This window comes from Rhea pennata, chromosome 2 (assembly GCF_028389875.1).
Source record: "Rhea pennata isolate bPtePen1 chromosome 2, bPtePen1.pri, whole genome shotgun sequence".
In the NCBI taxonomy this organism is placed as follows: Eukaryota; Metazoa; Chordata; class Aves; order Rheiformes; family Rheidae; genus Rhea; species Rhea pennata.
Genome location: NC_084664.1, coordinates 16,756,870 through 16,777,120, shown reverse-complemented (window position 1 = coordinate 16,777,120; position 20,251 = coordinate 16,756,870). Strand labels below are relative to the sequence as shown.

Below are 20,251 nucleotides of genomic sequence, written 5' to 3'. Positions count from 1 at the left end.
CCACGAGGAAGTCAAGCCTTCAAGACAACTCCAAATAGGTTTCACAGGATATTTGAAAGTGCAGCGTACATTATTTACAACTGAAGTGTTTCTCTTGTTTCAACGGAGCTGATGGTTGAAATTTTTATAGGCTTAAAAAGCATCATTCAACCTGGTTAAAAAGTTTGCTTTCACAGTGCAGAATGGAAAATGTAATCCCCTCATGACACAGCAGGTGAATAGGAAGAGAAAATGCATACATGGTATGTGTAAGGCAACATACATTACTTTGGGACACAAGAGGGGAAGCGAAAGAGAAAAGACTGAGCAATAGGCAGAAGAGGAAAGCAGACAAGAATAAGCACTTACAGCCTGAGTCAACATTAACAAGAAAAGACTCCCTGAAGGGAAGAGGTCCCTTTCTCATGACTTCTCTGTTTATTGATTCAAATGGAAGAAGATAGATACCACATTGTGAACCTGTTTTCTAATTAGAGAACAAACTAAAAAAATACAATTAAAACCTCTGATTTTAAGAATGTATGAAAAAAAAAAATTACTGTTTTGACTATGTCCTGTTTTGTCTGCTCTGAGCTTTTTAGAACTTAATATCAGAGGTTATGGAACAGATGGAAAAAATAATGCCAGCATAGGTTTGGGGTTTTTTTCTTCCTTAAGCTAAGTAATAGGATATACAGAAGGTAGCTATCAAATAAGAGGTACAGACCTTCAATAGCTTCTGTAACTTGTAAGCACCATATACATTGTCATTTTTCATTACTGAAAATCAGTATGATATCTCTAGTCTTAGCTGATTTTAAGATAAATTCAATATGAAGAAACGTGATTAAACCTGCACATCAAAAATGTCCCAGTTCTCATTGTTAATTCTATTATGTCTTATACAGGACGGATGATTTCAGCACACTGTTAATCATTTGAACGTCCGTTGTCACTAAGCTTAACATAGTCTTCAAAAAGGTTTTGAAGTTCTGTAATATCCCTAGTCATGCTCACAGCTTGCAGCAATTACGAGTGGGTTGCATACATATTCCCATCATATTTTCTAAGTCCAGTGGAGCCACACAAACATGTCTGTTTGCACTGATCACACACTTCAGCTCACCGCAGGAAAAGCTCTCAGGCTTGTTCTAAGCCCACAGTTAAAAGCAAGGAGACAGATATACCCAGGGCCTGATCCAATATCCACCAAAGTCTCTGGGAACCTCTGTAAGGATTTATTTTGGCTGTCAGTCAGGCCCCTTGGTCTTCACCATAACATAGACTCAGATCTAAGAGCTGCTTCCAAAACAGAAGTAGCATGTCTTATTTAAAACCTGTTGATTTGTCACTTATCCCCAAGGACTCCCATAGGAAAACACTGATGTGTCATAACCCAGCACCTAAAGTGATTGACATACAGAGAATCCAGCAAAGGAAAACAAACAGATTTGCTCTCCTACCATGAAAACAAAAGGCTGTCACTGTTGCTGTAAATAATGATGTGAAAGTCTTTCTTTTTTCAATAGTACTAGTGCAGATTTCACCCTTTTTTCCTAGAAGAGTGTAGTGATGACAGAAAAACTAACAGAAGGAGGGTATCTGGAAGCAAACATGCATAATTAAGAGCAGAAGGGATTTTTACTTTAGCAGAGCCTCTGACTGTAGTACATCAATAACATCTGTGTTTGGTAGCACCAGGCTAGATATTAAAAAAAAATGGAGAATGGAACTAAAATGTATAACTATATACAGATAACGTTGATAGATCTCCAATGATCAAGATTCCCAAATCTTTACATCTTTACACACCATACATATTTTTACTGATAGGATTAAAAATGTCAGGACCCAAAGAGCATTTGGTAAGGCCTTTTAGAAACACACCTACGAAGAAGTCAGTGAATCAGAGGGCCATATTTTTGTTTCTACAATGATGCTAACGACAAAAATCACGCGTAAGAAGTATAAAAATCTACAACGCTGAAATCTTGTCTATATTAGGGAATCTTAGTGATAAAACTGGAAGGCAAAATAACATTTAACATTCCACTAGCTAAGCCCCACTGAAGGCAAAATTGCTGGGAAGTTAAATATATACCTATTTCTGCTGCCTTTCAGCATTTTTACTGGTGGATCAATTCACCACTAAAATTCTGGTAAAATAGAAGTAAGTAAAAGTAGTAAGTAAAAGTCAGCTAATTCCCTGTCCCTACCACTGGGCTTTAGAGCATGTTCAAAGTAAATGGATTTTTTTACACATCCTTGTGCTTTTAACAAATTTTTACTGTACATCAACAGATATTTTTTACAGAAGCCAGAAAAGATATCCTGAAAAGAGGGAGATTTCTCTGTCAATTTTTAAGCAAGGAAATTAGAGCTTCTTTATATAGTTAAAATAATGTGGTTTTGCTTGATATCTTTATGGAAATTGATGAACAATTTGCTGAACTTCTCACCTTTTCTGTAATGCATCCCTCCCCAAAAGGTCAGGTTGCAAGAGATATCCAGAAAAAATAAACTTCTGCCTAAACAGTTAAAATTTAAACCAACAGCTGAAATTATAGCCAACCAGAAACTGCCTCTTATAATGGAAATATCAGACATCCTTAATGATAGGTCGCCACCAGTTCTGCCTACAACTGAGTGATTTTACTTTCACTCATAGAAATGAATGGAGTTTAGAGAAAACAATCCACCTACTAAATCTGAAATTTAGGCTGCTCCTTCACTACCGCTCTATCTTTGGGCCAGCCCCACAGCTGCAGAATTCCTGCCCCACTTGTTTGCTGTGGTTACACAGTCCTGTGTTATTTCCACTATCTCACATAGAGAGCCAGAAGAACTTGGAAGATGAAAAGACTTTTTCTTTCAAGTATTTTTCCTTTAGAAAGCAGAAAATTAAGTGTAATTCTATTAATGCATTACGATTTTGGAGGGATTGCTGAAGTCAGGAAATTCCAAGTCAATGCTATATTATATTCGTTGTGCAGATGTACCACTTTCTATTCCTCTTTTCCTTGTTAAATATAACCTGTTGTGTAGTACTTTTATTACAGAATGTGCAATGTGATGGTTTCTACAGCAATGCTGGAACCACCACCGAGGGGAGATTAGTTATATTGGAAAGCGGATAGATGGAGATGAAGTGTAAAAAAATGGTTGAAGGCAAGCCAGTTTATGACAGAAAAATGAAGATCATATTCTATTGGACCTTAACTTCAATCGATTCAAAACACTGCTCATTTTTAGAGAATTTTCTGGGAACGGTCACTGATGTCACACTACAGGTAGTTTTATTTTCTGTAAAACTACCATAAAAATTCTTAATCAAAATTCTATTTCAAATCTAGTTAAAATATATCATAATTCTGTTGTTCTCTATCTGTGCTACCTTATTCTGGAGCACTTCATTCCGAAACACTAAGAAATGTAAATTAAGGATATTCAACATTAAAAAAAAAAAAAAAAAAAAAAAGAAAGTTCTCAAGCTACTAAAAGTGATTTAAAGCCTTTTCTTCCTAGACGTAGGCCGTCTTCCTGCTGGAAGGCTCCTCTTCGCTGCAGCGGATCCTCAGCTAACAGCTGAGGCTTTAGCGGGTCTCCTAACGCGCTCCTGCTGCTCCGCTCCGCAGCAGAGCAGCGGCCGCGGTGCCGCGACAGCCCCGGGCGAGCGGCTGCGGGAGCAGCGCGGGTAAAGGCGGGGAAAAGCGCTGCAGCACCAGCAGGAGCACGAGCAGGAGCAGGAGCAGGACACGGCCCCTAACCCACCCCCCTGCCCGATGCGCTAAGCAGTTCTTGAAGCTGATGGCTGTCAAATGCAAATGAGAGCAGTCTTCAAAAACTTCTGCTCTGTGGTTCCTTTAACCAAGCAGGAATTTCACACCAGGAGGCAGTTTCTTTGCTTGCAATTTCAAGCCTGGTTTTAGCCAGTGTTTTGCCAGAAAGCTCTGAACTTTCTCCTCAAGTCATGTTTTTACTTCTCTCATTGGCTTTGGGGCTCTCGGGTTGCTGTTCTCTGCCTTTTAAAAAGACGCTTCAGAGGCTACCTGCCAGCTACGTACACTTCCACGTCTCTCCTTTCATCTACACAGCTCACTCCCAACAGTATTGCCTATGGTTATGTTTTTGGTAATCAATTTTTTTCAGCTGTGTCATTCCACGGAAGGAATTTAACAGCTCTTCACTTTTACTGCTCTTAAATAAATGAAATGCAAATAAAGGCTTTCAATGAGTTTTACTGAATTGGTTTCATGATAATATAAAATATGGAGCATTTTGTACCGTAAAATATAGTACAAAATATGCACTCGAAAATAATCAGATGCTATGCATGGCAGTTTAAGTGAGGAGAAATAGAGGTTAGTCACCAGAGACTGACTGTCACACCTCTGTACTGGGTGTACAAGAGATGTGGCACTGACAATGGTGAATTTTATAGTAAAGCCCACTACAGACAGCGCAGTAGACTTGCTAATGATTGACAGGTCACTCTAAAACTCTTTCTCCACTAGAAATCTTCCAGATGTAAGCAAAGGAGAGAAGCTAGATTTTGCCTGCAATGGTAGTTCTCAGGTATGATGGGGTCATGGGTCTCCCCTTTATTTTCCTCAGTATTCAAGGGAAGAGGCTATGAAAGCACTCCTGCCCTCTCGTTTGCTTACATAGCTTCCTCAGATCCTAGAGTCCTAACTGTGATTAGGACTCCCAAGGGAGAATCTGTATTCACTTAATGCTGACTTGACTCAGCACAATGTGGTGAGGTACCAGCCAAGCATCTTGCGTTCGCTGCAAGGGGCACTGCTCTCGGGGCACATCAGGTGTGCTCGGCTGAGGAAAGATGAGACTAGAGCTCTGCAGAGCAGCCCTGAGAATTTCATAATGGAAAACGATAGCAAGGAAATCACCTCTATACTTGTGCAATGTGACCTAATCCTTAATGAGAGAGGCACAGGGCCAAACCTGGAGCTTTTTTCAACGCATATCTTAAGCCATCTAGTCTTTGTGAGGCAAACGAAAGCTCCTTATGTTGTGCCTAACACTAGCCCAGTAATATCTTAGACTCTCTAACTCTTAGGCAGGAAGGTTATACTCAGTGTCTAATGCAGGAGTTTGGCTTTCATCTTATGCCACTTTGCATCTAGCTTCAATATATCATGATTCAATAGGGCAAGCTGAAAACACTGGAATGATGCTTTTCTTATAAAATGATCCCAGATGGTCAGACATCAGAAGAGGGGCCTCTTACACTGAGTGAATAGAAATTTTAAAATGGGAGATTACTAGTTTCTGAAATTAAATGGCATCTTCTAATGGGAAAGATGTAAAAATGACTGCTACATGGTCATCTGAAACTTTTGTGCTCAGGCTTCAAATCAGTGTCCTTTTACTAATCTCTACGTTTGCCTTTTGAGAATATATTTGTAACTATTTTTAGGAAGTCTGCTGATACTTTGCAGTCCAAGGAAGACTGGATGCTCACAAGGAAGCATGAGCCTTGCCATGACTTCTAAAAAAGTGATGGATCAGCACATTTACCTTCCATAAACTATCTTGGTAATTACAGGGAAAGCCATATGGCTCAAGGAGGCATCTCCTAAAATTAGATACCACTTAACATAGTACCTAGTTGTAAGGCTACAGACCCTACATCTGTTGGAATTTGGCATAGCATGAAATGTCAAATGCAGATTTAGATGTGAGTAGGACTGCAGAAGGGAAATTAGTGTCTTTGGCATTCTTTTAACTGAGGAAGAAAGACATAGCTTCGTGATGAGTTTGCTAAGATTCTGATGGGGAGAGGATTGGAGAAATCTGAATATTTTCCCCAGCAGTAAAGTGAAATAAAAGTATTAAAAGCTTTTCCAGGTACCCACTTCCTGGTATTACTCTACCCTAGAGATTCAAAGATTTATACAACTAGATGGTAATTATCATTATAGTAGATCCTGTTTGAACAGAAACATCCAAATGAATCCACAAATGCTTTGCTTGTATAAGGAATTTTCTGTGTTGTGATTTTGGCTAGTTTCTCAAAGCGTTTAGGAAAGTAACTCTGATGAATCAGAAGTCTCCAACATGATGCATGACCTCCCATATACTGGATGTTAAATAAGTCAAAATTGAAAGTAAGCATCTGCCTAGAATTTTCTTTTGTGAAAATTCTAAGATTGTCTTCATAGTGGGGTTCACATAGCTTGCATAGTTGGGAAATATTTGGGCAGGGAGGGAAAAATGTATTAATATACCACTGAGTACACAGCTGCTAAAGGCAGAGAAAGACATGAAGATGGAGTAGACAAAATGATATGGTATCAAAATTAAAAGTCTATGGCTGAAAAGGGAAGCACTGATGTTTCCATTTTGTAATGCTGCCATCCCTGCTGGATCTAGGTGCAGCTGCTGAAAACAATGTTAGTTGTACAACTGGAAACTCTTCAGCCACTTCAAATAAATGGGAAAAAGACAGAATCCTCAGTTATTGGTGCCGCATAGTACTTTAATTTGAACTACTCCTGTTTTCAGTTTGCTAATATACTGGGATTTGAATTGCAGTCTCTGCTGTGGTGGTAGTAATTCCTTGGGGAGGGATGGGGCAGCAGATGTGGGTATAACCAAGAGATTATGAATCTCAGGCAAATCCATGACTTTGTGATCTTTGTAATCTTTGAAAATAGTTTTATGCACGTGTGTGTGTGTGTGTATACACCAACATATGCTATGTAATAACAGATCCACACTATAAATGCTATCTCAAATTGTTTTGCATATTTTGTATTAATTTTGAACTGCAAGAAAAGCTAGTGAAAAAAAGGTACCGAGCTCTTGCACAGTAGCACAGGAGAGGCAGCATTGAGTAGCAAGGAGAAGAACACACAGCTGGGCTGAATTTACATAAAATATTTCCATTTCAGCTTAGTTAGGTGCTTTGCTGTGGCCCATTTGGTGATCCCTTGTTGGTGGATGCTCTGTCTAGCATGTTCTTCTATGCATGAAGAATGGTGTGTTCGCTCAATTCGGCATTTAAGTCTAGGTAGTCTATAGGGATATAGGGATGGACAGGTCTGTCTGCTTTTTTTTTCTCCAGTCTTGCCCAAGCTAACAGAAAGCGTAATCTATCACTTACCACAGGAAAGCAGCTGGGGAAACAGTGCCAAAAACATTTGTTTAGGATTCATACCAGTATACATCAGTTTAGGGAGAATGGAGATCCAAGCAGTGCCTATGTTGTTAAAATGCAGTTTCAGATGCTGTAAAACAAATGTGGTACATTACTATTAAAGAGAAAATGTGACTATGATTTAGTCTGACTCAGATTAAGACTACACTGTAGTTAAAATGTCTTGAAATAGACTCTGAAAAATAGATGCTGCACAGAAGTTCCTTTTTTATAGCAGAAATTAACAAGTAGTTGCAAATACAATTTTTCAGACCTGGGACAAACATTTAGGCAAGGAACAATGTTAAGATAAAAATGCCAAAGAACCTATAAATACTGTTTAGGAGCAGAGTAGTTCTTGTGAAATAATCATCAACTAAAAATAAAACAGTCTAAGGTTAAATATACCAGCAAGTGTAGTAGTCCTGAATTCATAGTGAAGAATGCTATTGTAGTGAAGAGGTTTTTCACTTTGCAAATTAATCCTACACCTAAAATTAGCAATGAAACCCATGATATTCTTGTCATTATTTAGAATAGATGGCACTGCATCAAAGTACTATTATTAATAACGATTAAACCATTTCTTCTGTCCTCTTCTTCAAGATGCTGCAATGACAAATCCAAATACAAACACGGCTGTTGCAGGAGCAAACCTCAAGCTTCTGAATAATACATCTTTGCAGAACAAGGTTTTTGAAGTTAACCTCTCTATGCTAAGAACGCCTGCACTTCTATAAACGTTTGGCTGAATTACAAATATAAACCAAAAGAACACATTTTTTTCATGGCACAACAAATCCTTTTTTTTCTATAAGGAGTTGTGTATTTTATGGCATATTATAGGAAAATCTAGAGAGCTGGTGTTACCTTTTCAGGAAATGGTGTTCAAAAGCACTCAGCAAAAATGACACCAGTCAGGCAACAAATTCTAGGACGTTTTACCCTGCAAAGCTGGGAGTAAAAATTACAGCTAATTGCGTGGCACAGAGAGATGAAGAAAATCAACTCCATAAACTTTGACAACGTCATGACAGGAAAACACCTCATACTGGTCTGATGTGGTCCTTTCCAACCCTGTAGCAGCACCAGGATCTACACGGAGTGAAAAAATCCCTTCCACACATGACCTGCTCTTGTACTGAAATGCTGTTCCCTGATCCAGCAAACTCAACTCACAGATACTTTACCCTAGATTTTGAACAGCTATAATGCCAACATATTTATCTATACACCTGACGTGCAATTATAATATTGTTTATGTAATACCATATGTTTGTATCTACCAGATAGATCTTTATATTGCCACATATGAGAATCAGACCAATTATGTTCAGTACATCAGTGCTTCAGCTTACATCTCAGAAAACGACTGTAGTATCTGTGTTTGTCTTTATAGTGTTGATGATTTGCTGAGATTTCTTAAGTAAAATCAGATTTCTAGATGTATTTATTTGCCTTGGTAGAGACTTGTATTATTTTTTTTTTGTTCTCCTTACACTAACTGTGTTCATTCAGAATACAGACTGCAAACTCCAAATCTATTACAGCTCTGAAACAACAGCTTTCCTTTATATGTTAACAAACATTTCCTGCAGAAGTATGCACTTTGCAGGAAGAAAAAACAAATGACAAACAAGAGATAACAAATGAATAACATCTAACATTAAAATAGGTTCCAGCAATAAAAAACAAATATAAATGAAAAGACTGTGCAATGAAATAATTAAGAAATAAATTTGAACTTGGGATTTAAAGAGCTGAGTGAGCCAGCTGTACAGATAACATAACGAAGAGAATAACTCCAAATGAGAGCCAAATGAGCAATAGTACAATACTGTGAGACAGCAAACACCAAGAGGGGGTGGGGAATAGAACTAAATCAGAAACAGAATGCAAGTTACAGAAGGAAACAAACATGAACCATATGGAAAAATATTCACAACACATTAGTGTTTAATTAGATAATATAATGGATAAGGACACTTATGCAAAGTCATCATAAACAAAGATGAATGAAAATGTGCTACTAATAAAACCGGGTAATCTATCTGAACTACAACTGTAATTTGATCATCACAAACTCAGATGTAATTTAGAACAAAAAAATATTTTGATACAGCATTTTGCTACTGCATTTATTATTAGGAAATAAACTATAAAAGTAGATGCTCTCAACTGAAGCTCCAGGTGCCTTGAGAACAAACACCATCACTGCTTGCAATCTGATGCCTGTATCCCAATTTATATTCCAATTTCATTTTGAACACTCAAAAGAGGTCTTCTGGATGAAGAATGCAGAATGGCCTTTTCAGATTTTTCCTCTTTCAAAATATTTGTGTGTATGCACATGTGTGTGAAGGCTACTTTCATATTTGCTCAAAACCCCACAAAACACATCCAAGACTAAAACTGGCATAAGAAAATCAATTTGTAAGTCCTGCTTATGTTTTCTTATATTTACTTTATAAAGCATACCGAAGTGACATGAAGTATTAACACAAGTTAACTGCTCTCAAGAGAAAAACAAAATGTGACATGAAAGGCAAAAGGAGAACAAGAGAAACAAAATGGTTTTGAAAGCCTTTATGATCTTCAAAACTACTTTTTCTTAACAAGGAAGGTTTCTGAAAGGCAAATACATATATGCAAGTCATCATAGCTATATATAGGTATGTACACATTGACGCTTGATGGCAGTTAACATCCCTATACTTAGGATCTTTCAAGAGATGCAGCTTTTTCAAGTTACATAAGATACATGACAATTTAACGTTAGGAAATAAAGATTCAAGTTTTAAATGAACAGATAAATTCACAGTATAGTACAGAGACAGAAAACACTAAGTTGAGAGTTAAAATAGGATTATTTCTCTCAATAAATATTTACAAATTCTGCTCTAAATAAACGTGAAGATTTCAAGGGACATTACCATTTTATAACACTGTATAACATTACAGAGTACACTTTTCAAACTTATCAGATTCGTTTGAAAGCAAAAATAGAAATCAAAAGACAATTCGGAAAGACACTAAAACTGTATGTTGATAGCTCTGAAATTTCAATTTTCAAGACTAGTTCTTCCGATATTTGCAGTAAAGCAGCATATTTCTGGGTTGCTGTTCTCCTAGTAATTATTCCAATAACAATTTCTATAAAGAAGCAAAAACATACTTCCAAAATAGAAAAAAATTGCCAATGAACACAAAAAGTAAATTTAGGGAACTTAAATTCCAAGAAAATGATTGGAAATGAAAATAGTTTCACAAAAGGAAATTAGGGGAAAAAAAAAAAAACAGAAAACCTCTATCAATAAGGAACAATTCACTGAGTCATTTTCCACTGCAATTCTAAAGGGATTCAACAAGGGGAAATCATTAAATCTAGAATACTCAAGAATGAAACTTCATTTCATAAACATGCCTAAGAAGAAGGCATACAAAGAGAGGACTGTTTATTTATATTTTGAAGAGATTATAAACAATAGTACAACATACATGACTATTTTTAAAATGGCAAAAACCATCTGCAGTAATCATTAGCAGAAAATATTCCAGGATGATGTGGTTTTCCAGCATCCATACTCCAGTATGACTATTAAACTATTTTGATTGCTGCCTTCAGACAATGTAAATAAATTTCAGAAAAGGTAAAGTATAGCAGATACGCAATCTAACCTTTCAACTGCATTATACTATTTAAATAGCTAAAATTCCTAAAGAAATTATGTCACTAAAGACAAGCTAATTCTCATGGATAACTACTGCCTTAGAAATCTTCATTTAAAGAAATATATTTCCAAGACTGCTACATTTAGGATGTACAAGTCTCCTAAATTTGTCTTTGGCTAGATTTCATGTATTACTGCAATAATTAATTTCTCTGCCCTTGCCTGAAAAGTCAGACTGAAAGCTCTTCCCAACACAAAAATTCCACTTTTTGATTCTTTCTTGCAGCACAAACCATTTCAAATCACATATGTTGTGTTCATATACTGCAGAACACTACAAAGATAGCAATAATTTTAACTAGTTGATTTGCATCTGTATTAGAATTTATTAGACCAACACTGTATTTGATAGTGGCTGAGCCCCTTATTACAATACTTCTTAATTCAGTAAATAAAGGGTTTTTTTTTACACAAAGGTAAAGGTGAGGTGTGAGGTACCCAGGTGCACAGAATAAATATATCAGAGTGCAAAAAACCCACTGATCTATTTGCAAGCTGTGAATGAGAAGCTTTCCACAGGCATAGTGTAAGAGGTAATCAATAACTGAAGCAAAACACTATCCTCTGCTTTTTTTTTTGTTTGTTTGGGTTTTTTTTGTTTGTTTTTTTTTTTTTTCTAGACTTCCGTGGTAGCAAAGATAACATATACAGAGATTGCTTTGGTTTTCTCTTCTCATTTATCAAAACTATAACAGTGCAGTGCTAGGAACACGCCTGCCAGTTTCATTTCTGCTCCTCAGAAACTAGTAGGCAGGAAGAGTTGTCACTGGTTTCTTCTAGCTGCATGGAAATTTCAAGAGGCTAATACTCAAACAGACACTATAGCTATTTGGAAGAGAACAATAGCAAACACTAAGAGACTGTTTCTCTCCCCATTCTGCTAGGACACCCAACCTGCTCAAAATGAAGGGACAACATTTGTTACCTAGAGGTGAAACTGAATGAAAATAACTTCTCTGAAAGTCGCTTAAAGAAGAGTCTCAAAACTGTGTCTACCTGCAGGGGACAATTGTTATAAATCTGCTATATATTTACGAATCAATTATTTTTGTGATTACATTCTAAAATTTCATGTTTTAAGGAACTGAAAATCAAGCATGAAAACCTGTGTATGATATTTTGGTTAAATTCATCCACAGAATTACAAAACACCTTAAGCCCTCATTTGCAGCAGTTTCATAGGCATGGATACCTGTTATATAAAAACTTGACTAACCAGGGTAGGATATTGCTATTAAAGTAGGACAAAAACAAGATTCTGCCTTACACTTCACCATTTATGCTGCTTTCCAACTTCCAGTTAAAGTACTTAATAAAATTTTACTGACAACTCTCATTTTATCTCATAGTTGGTTTCATATGTGGTTCTAAGCTACCATTATATTTGGAGTTCAGAACTCCCAGATGATGCCAAATCAAACACTTTTCAAAGAGTCCATGAGAACAATTACATTGTTTGATTTTTTACTCTTCTTTAAAAAGTATCAAGTAGATGTTCATCAAATTGGGGAAGTCAGGAGCCAATTTATACTGGCTAAAGAAAGTTATCTAAACACTGAGCCTAAATTTACCATATTTTCGGAACTGTTACATAATGAGGATGGGCAACAGCTTATGTTGTAACATGCGAATACCCAAATCCATGACTTACACACATTATTGAGAATATAATTAATTTTGGAAAAAAAAAACACCCCTTGACCTTCACCTAACTGTATTCATTTTAACACTATACTCCCTTTTCTAGAGCTCATGCCACTATTTATCTGAGACCAAACATACAATTATACCCTTTGAGCTTGTGACTCAGTTATTTGTGTTAAGCATTTCTGATTTTGCTGGTTTCCAGGGAAGCTTCGGATATAGGGCACTTCTGCAAACTGCTGGTATTTTTAATAGTTCATTTCTAGACACATGCTATGCTATTTCTCTGAAATGAGGTGATATATTACACTATGAGTATACAGCATATACAGAGAGACAATGTAGGATAGTTAAAGGCCTCAAATTTAGTACTGCTCATCAATTACTTATTAAAAATATCATACATATTCATACAATATCACACAATATTGAAGCATTCTCCCTGAAATTTATTTGGATAAAAGCATTCCCCAGAAGCAAGAATTGGAAGCGCTACAGAATCATCCCAGGACAGGGAAAAACATGGACGTAAGAAAGACGAGGAACAAACGGAAACTTACTATATTATTTTATTGCCTAGTTAAGTTAAATGGAAGAGTAAATAGAAAGCACAAGTGTTTGATGGTAAATAAGGATTTAATACTTTCATTTTTAATACATTAAATGTTTATTAAATCCAAATGACATAGGGGCTGGCTGTTTACTAAATACTATTGTCTATAAAAAGGGCTCTCTCCTCTCATTAATTTTTATCGTGTGCAATTTTATACCTCTTCATACAGTATCACTGATGAAAACACGGCAAGGGCCGATCTTGCACACGCTGGGAGCAGCACCGCTCGCTTCCGGAGGTCTCCTCCTCGCCCTGCAATGCGAGATCGACAGCGCGCATGTAAGCCGCCCCGCTTTCGGGTGGGTGCCGGCTCTGCCCTCCTCGCCTCCCGGGCTCCCCGCGGCTGCGGAGCCCGGCCGCGGGGCGCCGAGGCACCGGCGCTGCTCGGCCGCGGGAGGCAGGTGCCCCCCGCCCCGCCCCGCGCCGCCCTGCCCCGGGGGCCGGGGCCCTCGCTAGCAGCCCCGCGGCAGACCCGGTCCCCGCCCCCCCCCCCCCCCCCGGCCCGGGCCTCACGGCGGAAGCGGCCGCAGCAGGGGCGGCCCGCGGCGAGGGCGGGCGGGCGGCCGCGGTCCCCGGCGGCGGCGGCCTCGCACCGGCGGCGGCAGCCCCGCGGCCACTCCGCGGGCGCGGCGGGGCGGGCCGCGGCCCCCCCCCCGGCGCTGCCCCGCCCCCGCCCCCGCGGCGGTGGGGGCGCTGCCCGGCCCCGGCCCCCGGCCGCCGCCGGTACCTGCGGCAGCAACTTTTCCCTCGCCGCCGTTCAAACGTCCTGCCGTAAAGCGCCCGTCTCCCCTGGCAACAAGGTTCCGGCCGAGAACTAGGTGTAGGAAGGTGATGTAAAAGTAAAACCACCCAGTGTCGTAAACCAGGTCCGGGGGGGAGGGGAGGGCGGGAGGGGGGAGGCGGGGGAGGAGGTGACTGGAGCATTTAGACACAAGCGAGAGGATCATGGCGGATGGCCCCAGGTGTAAGCGCAGGAAGCAGGCGAACCCGAGGCGCAATAACGGTCAGTCAGCCCGCCGGGCAGCGGCGCGCTCCGCGCTCGGGCGGCCGCGGGGCCGGGGCGGGCGCCGCGCGGAGCTGTCTCGAGTGCGAAGCGGGGAGGTCGGGAGAAGTAGAAAGTAATTTCCCTGCCGCTCCTCGCCGGGAGCGCGGCTCCCTCCGCACCGTTATATCCGCTACCTGGTGCCTCCCTCGCTCCCTGCCTCCCTCCTCCGCCTAGCGGTGCCTGCTCGTTCCGCCGCCTGTCCGGGACCGTTACACGCTGCCTCCCCCACACGCCCTGCCGCGGCCCCGCCGCCGCCCGCCCCGGGCAGCGGGCTCGGGCCCCCCGGGCGCGCTGACGCCCGCCCGCGCCGCGGGGAGCGGCCGCGGCCCCTCCGCCGCCCGCCCGGCCTCGGCGGCGCAAACTCCGAAACTTGTTACCTGCGCGCCGCCGCCGCGCAGCGCGGCCTCGCCGGCAGCCCCCGGCGCGGCGCCGCTCGCCCTGCCGCGCCCGGGCCGCCCCGGCTGCGGGGGGCGCAACTGGTGGGGCGGGGGGGGGGCACGGCTGCCCGCCGCGGCGGGTGTCGCGGGGGACAGGCCCGGGCCGGGCCGGGCCGGCGGGAGGGGCGCCCCGCCGCCGCCGCCGCCGCCGCCGCCCGCTCGCCGCCGGGGCGGCCGCCTTCCTGCCGCTGAGGCGCGCCGGGCTCGGCCGGAGCCCCGCGGCCGCGGCGGGGAAGGGCGGGCTGCTCGCGGGCGGCGGGTGGCGAAGTTTCTTCCCTTCCCCTTGGCCGTGGAGGTACCTGTTTGTATAATATGGGTGGTAACGGTTTGGCCGGGGGCCCCCTCGCCGCGCGCTCCGTGTGCGTGAGACCAGCTGCTGCAGTCTATATAAGGAATTACATTTACATTTCAGACTTCAGGGCTGGGTTTGGGGGACGTGTGTTACTTTAAGATGCGTTTCGAAGGTACATGGCGGGGGAATAAACGCTCACAACACCCACTCTGTACTTGTTTTCTGGAAAATAGAGAAGTAGTTCGGTTCTCGTAGCAACTCTTCGTAATAGGATGTAGAGCAGGAGATTTTGTAACCTTCCTTGGCAATTTTAGGTTTTATGTGGCATTTCCTGTGCGGGGTCACAGATAGGAAGGCTTTCGCCTGCGATCCGAGATGTTTTCTTACGTAGTGAACGGTCTCTTCAAATGTGTTTGAGTCGCGATTCGTGTTCCTGCTTGCTAATTCGAAGTGTTTGGGCGTAAAGTGTTTATAAATAACGGCCCTTCCAGGGACTAATGAGTTGATTTGATTGCTGGGAACTTGGGAGGGTTTCCTTATTTATTTATTTTTTTTTCGCCGTGTGTGTTTTATAGCAATTATTTCTATTTATGTGATCGCATTATTAATTTCGTGTTCTAGTGTAAATCACCAGCTAAATATGAATATTTGACTTTGTTGAAGGTAAGTTTGGAAAGTGCTTTTCTCTTTACCTTATTTAAAATGCTGATGATCAGAGAAAGGGGCTTTTCTTGTTGCTGACGACATGTGTGTGACATGTGAGTCTGAACCACCCAGTGTCTGTGCAGGAGCTGTAAACATGTTTACCTGAACAGGAAAGAAAATGGATTTTTCTCTTAAAGATCCAGTGATACGAATATCGTACTCTTAAAGCATATCAACAGATGACTCGAAGGAGAAATTTTCTGAAAAACCTAGCTTTTGAAATCAACGGGAAAAAGAGATTCTTGATTGCTGCAGCAAATGGCAACTTGTGCAGGTAGAAAAAAAAAGAGATGGTGTTTAGTTTTCTCCTGCATGCATGTCAGCCCCCTCCTGTCTCCTGCTTTCATCCTCAAGGGAGGGATTTATTTACCACGCTTGCTGTCAGTGTTTTTCCTTTGTGCTTAATATTAGAAAAACGGATTTGAGACTGTTTTAGCACAAAACGTTTTGTCTGCAGCATGCATCAGTCACAGAAAACAAAAGGTGCATAAGACATGGTATCGTTCCAGGTATCTTTCATCTTCATCACTTTTGGACTTCGTCATTGCACCCTTTTTATTATAAAAAGCCTTTGAGTCTTTATCAATTACTTCTGTTACATAGAATGTATGTCTTGTTTTAGGCTGTTCTTGTTTCTTTTTTTCAGGAATTAAAACAAACTTAAGTCATTTGTGCATTGAAGCATCAGAATCAGTTAGATAATAGATTCTGGATAATAGAGATCTCTCAGCAGTGGGCTTATGTTTGACTGCAAATGTTTACTGAGGAAAATTGCTAGAAAAACGTTAACCCTTTAAAGTTTTTAAAATTAATACATAAGAGACTTATTTTGCTTCTGAATCTTTAAATTCACTTTGCTCTTACAGATTAATATTTTCTGTTAATCAAAGATAAGCGTACAGTAGATGCTTCAGCAACTGTCTTGCTCATAGTCTACACTAATTTTATTCTGTTCAAATTGCCTGTTTTTTCCCTCCTTTTATACAGAGTGGGAGATTATTAAAGAGACACTGTACTCAGCATCCAGTAAACCAGTTTAATAGTACTGGGCTGTGGCATCAAGTAAACTCTGATGCTGTTTCTTATGTGTTGAAAACCACTTAACACATCTATTCTTGTAGTGCAAACTTGTATTTCTTCCCTCCTTCCCTATCTCCAGTGGCCCCCCTTCCCACACGTTTGGGAGCCAGAACTTATGGCTGCCATCCTAATATATTAACTGTAGATTGAAAGCCAGTCTTAAGATATCTTAACTCCAGAGCTGGTTCCTTTTCTGCCTTCTTTATTGGCCACTCTAGGAGGCTAGCAAAAGAGCTGATTGGTGCTACCATTCAAGCCTTTGCTTGCAAGAAAATTGGGCAATTCATATCTAAGGAAAACTGTTCTAAGTCATCATCCTAATTTTTGGCCAATATATGAAAATGTCCAGTATGCTGATGGAGGTAATGAAGTGTTAAGACAGTAGCAGCATTCTGATAAAGCAGAAAAATAGCACTGTTAGGGAGTCTCTTCCCCTCTACCATCCTCCTCTATTTTTTTTATAGAGAAGTGGGGAGGAGAAAAGGACTGGCTTGCTACTCATATTTGTTGTCACACTATGCAAATTCTTTGTGAACTTAATAGATTCTGTATCAGCAAACTTTTTTTTTCTTCTTAATTATGGTTTGGCTTTCAGGATCAGGATTAGTCTCTTTCTTAATATTTTCCATAGGTATTACTTAGTAGCTTTAGCTGTTATTAAACACTGCAAAACTAAAAATAACTCATCTTGCTATTGAGCAATACCGTGAGTATTGCTCACAAGTAAAACAAGCAAAATGTTTTAAAATTTCCTGTATTAGAAGATCCAAAAGAGACCATCAGCTTGATATATTGACATTCTGAAAATACTTTAAATATGCATTTTGAATGGTAAAAAGAAGGATGTATGGAAAGGAGTGAATGCTGCATGCTGTCAGGTATGCTTGAGGAGAGGGTACGGAGTAGGGTGTGTTGGTGTGTCCCCTGCCCCCCCTCCTGGTACAAAAGTTCATTACTGAAAGGTTACTGGAAGGTATGAAAAGGTATATTCACTCAAGGTAGAATGCTGTTCAGTTACTCTACAATTAGATTTTTTTCTTTAAATTTTTATTATATAATCATTCAATGTATATTTCTGCTACAAAGCTAAGGCCTTCAAGAAGATAGTAAGTGCCTTTGAATAAACCAAAAGTACGGTGTATTTCTGTTAGCTCAAAGGTGTTAACTCCTGGCAGGATGTCAGGTGTTAGTAGCACTAGGGATATAACATTCCGTGTCATGCCTTTCTTCTCTTGTCCTCCTCCCTTTCTTTTTTGCTCAGTATCATGTTTTCACTCTAGCATTAATTTAAATTTGCAATTTGGGAATTGAGGAATGTAGCTCAATTTTAAATTCCAGACACAGTGAACAGGTCTGCGTGGACAACTGAATTAATTGTTTAAATTTAAGGAAATCTTGTGTCTCATATAAGTCAGTAATAATTGTTTTTAATTTTAACCAATGAAATATAATGGGAGTACATTTAAAAATATCATCTTTTTTTCGCTTTTCTCTCAGTAGTCAATGCTTGTTATTTTAATGGTTCTGAAGCAGGCTGCTTTAAGATAATTATCTACCTGAAACAGTCTTCCTTACTTATAGACTTCGATAAATGTGCTGCTAAGACAGTTGATGAAAAATAGCGAGTAGATGAAACTTTTACTTGGAATATGGGTTCCTGTATCACAGATTTCATTCAAAGGAATTTTTTTAGCATCAGATGAGTTGGAAATCTGAGGATCGTCCTTCAGTGAATTCATCTCAGAACAGGAAACTTTCAGCAGAAAGTCTATTGGGCTATTAAATCTTTTTGTTGACTTTTGGGGGCTAACAAGAACAGATCTTGTTAGGCCTTTGACTTTCTGTAACTAAGATCTTTTCCTTGGTAGTGCAAGAAGAAATGCACTGCCTACATTTCAGTTACCTGTCCTCTTCCCAGTTGTGAGCGGAGTGGTGATATTAGCAGTTTATTCTTACAGAAGCATTAGTGTGTGGGGGGGAGGCTTAGAGTAATTGAAAGTAAACGTGCACTGCTTTTCTTCATGTGGAAACATTTGTTTTAATAGGGTATAAAACGCTAGCAAGGGATGGTAGATGTTTTTAACATGAGTAGGGCTATACTGCTATGGTAAAGAAGTAAATAGAAACTTCATAGAAACTTTTTTTTTAACTGATTTTGAGCAACTGCTTTCTGTTGTAGGAGAAACTGCTAGAACTACAGTATCTAGCCACATGGCTCTTAAGAATTTCTACTTCTAAATTCAGTTGTTATTCTTAATTATCAAAAATACAAGCTCATTGTTTTCAACTCATTAGCTGTTTTGAGTCACTTCAAAAACTGAAACCAGTTAATTGATTTTTACAAGCTGATTAGTATAATGTGCTTTTACTGTAAATCCACTATTTAACAGTACATACTGCATCTCTGGAGATTGTAGAGATTCTGTCTGTGGTAGGTTTCACACAAATGCATAAAATGAGAGCTTGAAAAACAGATGAATTCTTGATTTACGCAGACTTTCCCAATGATTTGCAAATACGACTCTGTGAACTTCCAAGTGCTTGATAGCAATTAGGGGAGCCAAATTCTTGAAGTTCTGGTCCTACTTACCTATGTTTTCAAAAGTGCTCACCAGTGAGGATCTTCCCGGTTATGGACAGAGAAGCAGGACCTGGTTCACAGCTATGATCTCAAAACTTTGGTACTTCATCCTGGCAGCTATAATAGGCCTGGAATTTTCAAGAACTAAATTCCCAAGTGACTTACCCAAGGTCACACAGGAAGTCTGTAGCAAAAACTGAATCTCAGTCCATTTTCAATCATCAGGACTACCCTTTTATTTGGCTCAATCTGCAGCCTTAAGGAACAGATTTTTCACTTAAACGGTTATTATTCCTTTCAGCTGAAATGTTTTTAACTCGTTCATATTTATTGTCTTGAAATACTTTACTTTCAGCAATCAAGCAGCAGTATCAAAGCTGAACACTATTGAAAAATGACTAAAGAGAAATTTAAGGTAGTATCTTCGGTAGTACTAGATTCTTATCTTGAGTCAAAGTGGAATTAATGATGAGCCAGTAGAAATATAATTTTGTCTTTTGGTATTTTCGTATTCCCAAAACTTAAGTGGAATAATGTGGAGGTACACACAAGTAAAATAAAAGAGGAGAGAACTTATTCATCAAGGCCTGTGTTGCTAATATGAGGATCCCTACTCTGATGTGCGAGATGCTTAGAAGAGACTGTTTTAGAGTGCACAGAGATAATTTGACCAACCATTGGTTTTATGAGCACAGTAATGGCTAAAGGAGAGCCTTTACATATGGCATATTTCTAACACTTGAAGCTGATTGCTAGGTAAATAAGAAAGCAAAACTTCTCCTTAAAACAGAAATTCCTGAAGAACATGTAAATAAGTGTCAGGCTTGCAAGATCTGCTTGCATAGAACAGACTCGTGAAAGATCTAAGTTTTACCACTGCTACTGTTTTTCATAGTGGACTGCTGCTGTTAAGACACGTTACTGTGGAAAGGGGCTTCAGGTGCTGGTGGTGACTCCTCCTGCCTGAAGGAGTCTGGGGAGTGAG

The 20,251-nt window shown here is 40.2% G+C and overlaps 1 protein-coding gene and 1 long non-coding RNA gene across 4 annotated transcripts in view; one reads left to right on the top strand and one right to left on the bottom strand.

Annotated features, from left to right (window-relative positions):
- Positions 1-13,130: 13,130 nt before the first annotated feature.
- Positions 13,131-14,992, bottom strand: LOC134136808 (uncharacterized). Of its 2 annotated transcripts, none has more exons than XR_009957558.1 (3): positions 14,908-14,992; positions 13,854-13,940; positions 13,131-13,378 (listed from the first exon to the last, which is right to left on the bottom strand). It is a non-coding gene; the product is annotated as an uncharacterized LOC134136808 (long non-coding RNA). The 2 variants fall into 2 exon arrangements; XR_009957557.1 differs by lacking the exon at positions 14,908-14,992 and adding an exon at positions 14,549-14,613.
- Positions 14,027-20,251, top strand: part of ZEB1 (zinc finger E-box binding homeobox 1) — a 126,201-nt gene continuing 119,976 nt past the window's right edge. Inside the window, exon 1 of one of the 2 annotated variants that reach the window (XM_062568947.1) lies at positions 14,027-14,129. In XM_062568947.1, the coding sequence (XP_062424931.1) occupies positions 14,072-14,129 (58 nt within the window). In that variant the 5' untranslated portion in view covers positions 14,027-14,071. Of the gene's footprint in view, positions 14,130-14,832; positions 14,904-20,251 lie in introns of those variants that run through there. The other variant, XM_062568948.1, reaches the window with a different exon arrangement.